Genomic DNA, 6,398 nt, shown 5'->3' with positions numbered 1-6,398 from the left:
CAATTAACCACCAGAAAACTGGAAGTGGATCTGTGGCTCAAGTGGTAGAGCACTTGCCTTGAGCTGAAGAGCTCAGAGGGAGTGCCCAGGCCCAGATTTCAAGTCCTATGACCGACAAAAAACCAACCAACTCAACAAAAACTTCATCTAGAGGCTGTGGCTATGATTGGGCTATTTTGAAATTAGTTTATTTGTCTGATATCTATGATTAAAAGAAAGAAGAATGCTTTATAACATACTTTATACTAAAAATTGTTCTTCATCATTTAAGGACATCACACTTTAAGATTGTTAAGCTATTTATTATTAAGTGAAGTTTCTTCCTAAGTTTGCTAATTTACAACCAAGAGAATTTTAATTTTCTGTATTCTTCTAAGATAGGTGATTAACAAGAAAGAAATATATAAATAATTTTTTCTTAAGACAATTATCCTGACTTAGAAGCTAGTGTTGACTGGATCACTTTTTTTTTCCAGTGCTAAAGTTTGAACTCAGAGCTTTGAGCTTGCTAATTAAGATCTACTGCCATATACACACCCCCAGCACTAGAAATCTTTGAATACAAAGTAATGTCAATGCCAATAAAGAAAATGAGATTCCTTAAACACTGAGAGCATGAGTCCTTTTGCAGCATGGTTAATATCCTTGATGTGAAGCTTGAATGACAATGGGGGTCTAACTCATTTGAAGAAAGTGATCGTGCAAGAGGTGAACTACTATAAGGTTAAAGGAATTTTATCAGAGTATTTATCAATTAATTTTAATTTACAGTCATCATTTTCCTATAAGACAATTGTCTTGTCAGTTTTTCTACTTAATATTAAACATCTACAACATGTCAAGTATGGGTTAGAGCATATGGCTGCTAACACAAAGAGCTCATGTTCTAAGGAAGATTTGCTTGAGCTAGGTACTGATTGCCCCCCCCCCCCCCAGGTCGTGGGCCTGGGCACTGTCCCTGAGCTCTTCAGCTCAAGGCTAGCGCTCTATCACTTGAACCATACTGCCACTTCCAGCTTTTTCTGCTTATGTGGTGCTGAGGAACAGAACCTGGGGCCTCATGCATGCAAGGGAAGCACTCTACCACTGACCACATTCTCAGCTTTCCTATTGTATCTTTTTTTCAGATAATGGGTAGGAGAATCTTTAAAAATGATTATTTAGGATTTATGTTGATTGGAGAAATTGACAGATGTGGGTTTGAACTGTCACTTATTAAAGTGACATGACCTTACTGAACCTGTTTCCTCATCTGTAAAATGAAATATATCCCTAATATTTATATCATAGGTTTCTGAGGATTAAATAAAATTAAAGATATTAACTACTTGGTCAATAGTAAAAGCTTAAAAAAAAAGTCACCTCTATCTTTAGTAGATTTAAAAAGATAGAGCTTCTTTCTTTTTTTTTTTTTTTTTGGGTCTGGTCATGGGGCCTGAACTCTGGGCCTGGGTGCTGTCCCTCAGCAGTTCAGCTCAAGGCTAGCGAAGATAGAGCTTCTGAAGTATGTTTTTGAGAAAATAGAGAAGATATAAAATATGAAGTGTAAGTATACCTCAAATTAAATGCTGAAATATGACAGTGATTATGTAACTACAAGGAACAAATTAAGATTCTTGAAACCAATGTGAACATGTTTAGAGATCTAGGCAAATGAAAGTAGGAAACCTGTAGCCCGGTGATTCTATCCTGTAATCCTAGATAGAGCAACAGAATTTCAAGCTAGCCTGGGCAGGAAAGTTTGTGAGACTCTTATCTCTAATAAAACTACCAAAAAGCCAGAAGTGGAGCTGTGGCTCAAGTGGTCGAGTGCCAGCCTCAAACAAAAAAGCTGAAGGCCCTGAGTTCAAACCTAAGGATTGGTACAAAAGGAAAATAAAGTAGCAGACCCATCCTAGCAACAAAGGTTATGTTCATGAGATACTGAATTAGGTTGAGCTATGCAAAACTGCCACCTTTTCGGATACAAAGAAAGTTAATTTTAGCAACTTTATATGGTCAATTTAGATGTTCAAAACTGAAGAAATACAGAAGTAGAAACTGTACTGTGCCCTGAAGGGAATTGTCCCAGCTGTGGTCCAGTAAATCTGGATGGCCTGGTTTTTAATACACAGTGGGTAGGTAGGTCTTTTCAGATACAGATCAAGCAGGGTTAGTGAAATCATCTCTTTGTAAAGGAGAAAGCAGTTAAAGACTCCAAGTCAATGGGTGCTTAGATACCTTTGGAAACCTCCATTTTGTGACACTGAGGAATGAACCCAGGGCATCTCACTTGGGAGAGCAGTGCTCTACCATCTGAGCTACACCTTAAGGTCACCTTTAGGGACCTCCCACTTTCATTACATTCCAAAGAATAAAAACAAACCAACAAACTTACATTAACACTTTAAGTAAGGAAGGTGATGATGATAAGGTAAAAAAATAAAGTGACACCCTTATCTCTTTATGTGAGATTTCTCAAATCATCTTGGGAAGAGCATATAAATAATATCCAGCACTGTGCTTAAGTGATGTTGATTTCCTATTTGATATTGTATTAGGTCCTATTGAAAGGCAGCCTTTTACTAAGAAAATCTCTTTCAACAAAGTATATATATATATATATATATATATATATATATATATATTTTTTTTTTTTTTTTTTGCTGGTCCTGGGGCCCGAACTCTCGGCCTGGGAGCTGTCCCTCAACTCTTCAGCTCAAGGCTAGCGCTCTACCACTTTGAGCCACAGCACCACTTCCAGCCTTTTCTGCTTATGTGGTGCTGAGGAAATGAACCCAGGGCCTCATGCATGCAAGACAAGCACTCTACCACTGAGCCACCTTCCAAGCCCACTTTGTTTCTTTTTAATATATGTGTACACAGTTTAGCAGTGCAATGATCAAACCTGGGCCCTGTGCATGTTAGACAGACACTCTACCTTGAGCTACATGCCCAGCTATACTTCAAGATCTGATTCCAATAGGTTTAGAAAACCTTCTTTCAAGAATCTATTTTCATATTCAGCCATCTTTAGATATTCCAAAGCAATTTTCTTTCTAGTGTAGTCTGAGGTTTTTGGAATCTGACTGTAGTGAGAGGTGCTTTTGCGATATATATACATATATATATATATGTATATATACACACACACACATACGTATATGTATTATCGTCTATCTATCTATTTTTTGGGAGGAGGGGGCAGTCTTGGGGCTTAAAGTTAGGGCCTGGGCACTGTCCCTGAGCTGCTTTTGCTCAAGGCTAGCACTATAGCTCTTGAGCCACAGTGTCACTTCCAACTTATTCTGTTTATGTGGTAGTGAGGAATTGAACTCATGGCTTCATGCATGCTAGGCAAGCACTCCACCTCTAAGCCACATTTCCAGCCCTCTATCTATATCTTAAGAGCCTTGCATCCAAAGCCCAATGGTTAATTCAGGGATGTTATTTTCTTTTGCTTTTGTATATCACAATGGTCTACAGACCAAAAAAGATGAAAGTAATTTCTTCCTGTCATTGGCAATTAGCATCAGAAAGAGATGAATTTAATTCCTATGACCAAGTTATGTGCTCACTATGGTGACTGGAATGACCCTTTGCAAAATGGACATGCAATATCCCTACTCTTGAAAAACACATGAAAATTCCTGACATATCTCTTTCAAGGAATGAGCTACCCTCTGTCCAACATTAACCAGGCCAGAACAGAGTGACCATAGCAATATTAACTCCCTTTCTGTGGGCCAATTTACTTACATCTCTGTCCTGCCCTTTAATCCAGTCATTCTCTTTTCTACCCACCAGCTTAATCTATGACTTTCATTTTCCTTTAAACACTCAAGTGTAAAATGGTACTATTCAACTCTCAAAGTAAGTCTTCTAGTTAAATGAGGCCAATTTCTATTAAAAGTTAAGTTTTATTCTTGGACTTAGAATTTCCAGTCTTGTTTTGCATGTTGGTTGTGTTTTTTTTTTCTTTTTTTGCTTATGTGGTGCTGAGTAATCGAACCCAGGGCCTCAGGCATGCAAGGCAAGCGCTCTACCACTGAGCCACCTTCCCAGCCCACGGTTGTATTTTTTTTTTTTAGGTCAGTTCCATGGTCATCTATCAGGTAACCATACCTTCTCATCCACTGAGCCTAGGTGACAAATTTAAATGTTTTGGAACTGAGAAGCAAACTTTGTCTCTTAAGAATTTTTTACTTAGGACACACAAAGATCTAGTCTAAATGCTTGCATAACAAAACCTCCTCCCACAGCCCAACCTCACTTATTACACAAAATAAGATCATCGTAATAATGGAACACTAATTCTTGCTTGAGTCAAATTTCTAATGAAAGGGATATGAAAGGGACTGTTTCCACTGCTTAAATCTAACCTGTTTCTTGGCAATATGATTATGATTGATTAAAAAATGGATTCTGCCTCATTGGACGTATACACGCTACATAGAAAGTCTTCTTTAAACCTGCCCGGGCCAGAATGACAGCTCTCCTACCGGGTGTGAAGGGATTTGAGATTTCTCCCTGGCTCTAAGTGCCAGCCTCCAGGGCACTCCGAAGTGTGTGCGGTGGGGGTAGGAAAGCTGGGGGGATGGGAACGAGATGGCTCCGACAGTGAATCAGAGCCGAACGTGTGAGAAAATCCTCCTCCGGCCTGGAAGGGGGTGTCTCCCCCCAATACCAGCGCCCTCCCTCCGGGCTCGTGGGGCGGGTCTGCTTCGCTCAGTAGCAGCGGCGGCAGCCCCGGGGCGGAGCGGCGGCGGCCTCCGGGCAGCACCGGGAAGTCGCAGCTCCGGGAGCGCGAGGCCCTGGGGACATTCTGCCGAGATGGAGGGGACGACGAGTGCGGCCCAAGCCACCGGGGACGGATTTCCTCCCCAGATCAGCTCCCCGACAGCCAGGAGGGTCCTGCTCCGAAAACCAGGCAGGTGGAAGAGGCCTGCGCCCAGGCCTGGCCGCGGCAGCCGGCGACCGAGGCGGGCCCAGCGGGGTAACGCGCGAGCCGTAGCCGCTGACCGAGAACGTACTCCGCCTCGGCCGCTTATTGTTTCTCTCCTTCCACCCAGGGGGCAAACAGGAAGCGCGCTGCCTAGCGGATCGACGGACAAGCGTCCGGACCAATGAGCGCAACCGATGGAGAGCGTGGAAGCAAATAAGAGCGGAGAAGAGGGGCGGGACTTCCGGGCGGGCTGTCACCCTCTTCCCCCCTTTTGGGCTGGAGGCTCCACCTTTTGTGTTTCCCGCACAGTCAATCAAAATAGGAAAAAAAAAAAATCCCCGGACCGCTCCGGCCGTGTCCGCCGCCGCTTCCCGCATCCTCTCCCGTCGCTGCCGCCTTCGCTCCTCACCATGTGTAAGGCGGCGGGGAGCCCCGCCTGAGGTGCCCTAAACACACTATGACCGGTACGTAAAGCCGAGAGAGAGCAACCCTTGCTGCCTCCGCCGCCGACCACAGCCTGCTCGGGGCCGCCGCCGCTTCCTCCCGGCCCCAATGTGCGACCGAGTGTCCGAGAGGCAGAAAGCCGCACTCCCCTCCGCCTTCTTGCCCTCCCCGCCAGCCACGGCCCAGCCCTCAAGCCCGGCAACGCTGTCCGCCCGCCAGGTGCGGGGCGGGCGGCGCGGTCCGCCGGGAGCGTGTCCCCCTGTGTGCGGGCGCGGGCGGCGGGCGGGCGTGTGTGAGTGACTGACGGTGCGAGAGGAGCGAGCGCCGCGGAGGGAAAGGGGAGGAGAGGAGCGGCGAGGAGAGGGGGCAGGGGCAGCGCGGGGAGGAGGGAGGAGGAGGAGGAGGGTTACAGCCGCGGCGGGCGGGGGCAGCAGCAGGAGGGGAGGAGGGAGCCGCCGCGCCGCCGCCGCCGCCGCCGCCGGGGGCGGGAGGGGGAGGGAAGGGGCCTCGGCCCGGCGCGGAGGAATCGCGCCGCGGCCCGCGGGCCCCCCTCCCTCGCGCGCGCCCGCCTTCCTCCCAACCCCCTCCTCCCCCCCCCCCGCTGTGCCCGCAGCTCCCGAAAAGCCCGTGAAACAAGAGGAAATGGCTGCCTTGGACGTGGACAGCGGCAGCAGCGGCGGCGGCGGCGGCCACGGCGAGTATCTGCAGCAGCAGCAGCAGCAGCAGCAGCAGCAGCAACAACACGGAAACGGCGCGGCGGCGGCGGCCCAGGTGAGGAGCGGCGGAGCGCGGCCCGGCTCCCCCCTCGCGCCGCTTTCTCCTCCCCTCGCTTCTCCCCTCCCTCCTCCCCTCCTCCCCCTCCCTGCGCCTCCCTCCCCTCCCCCGCCCCGGGAGCTGCCCGCCCGAGGCGCCAACGCTCCGACCCCGCCCGCGCTCCCCCGCCCGCCGCCTTTTTGTGCGTGTGTGAGTGTGCGAGTGTGCGCGCCCTCCCGGGGTGGGTTCCGGGCGGAGGGGACCCGGCGCGCTTCTC

At 48.1% G+C, this 6,398-nt stretch overlaps 2 protein-coding genes across 2 annotated transcripts in view; one reads left to right on the top strand and one right to left on the bottom strand.

Annotated features, from left to right (window-relative positions):
* LOC105994037 overlaps positions 1-5,320 on the bottom strand; it is a 50,001-nt gene extending 44,681 nt beyond the window's left edge. The window contains exons 1-2 of the mRNA XM_013027448.1: positions 5,052-5,320; positions 4,667-4,909 (exon numbers count right to left, since the gene is read on the bottom strand). Coding sequence (XP_012882902.1) covers positions 4,667-4,909; positions 5,052-5,301 — 493 coding nt within the window. The 5' untranslated portion in view covers positions 5,302-5,320. The remainder of the gene's footprint in view (positions 1-4,666; positions 4,910-5,051) is intronic.
* The window catches only part of Sp3 (Sp3 transcription factor), a 57,590-nt gene continuing 56,492 nt past the window's right edge, over positions 5,301-6,398 (top strand). The window contains exons 1-2 of the mRNA XM_013029207.1: positions 5,301-5,388; positions 5,982-6,337. Coding sequence (XP_012884661.1) covers positions 5,382-5,388; positions 5,982-6,337 — 363 coding nt within the window. The 5' untranslated portion in view covers positions 5,301-5,381. The remainder of the gene's footprint in view (positions 5,389-5,981; positions 6,338-6,398) is intronic.

This window comes from Dipodomys ordii, unplaced genomic scaffold, assembly GCF_000151885.1.
Source record: "Dipodomys ordii isolate 6190 unplaced genomic scaffold, Dord_2.0 Scaffold5, whole genome shotgun sequence".
Classification (NCBI taxonomy): Eukaryota; Metazoa; Chordata; class Mammalia; order Rodentia; family Heteromyidae; genus Dipodomys; species Dipodomys ordii.
The sequence above is the reverse complement of the archived record's forward strand: the minus strand, read 5'-3'. Positions and strand labels throughout refer to the sequence as shown.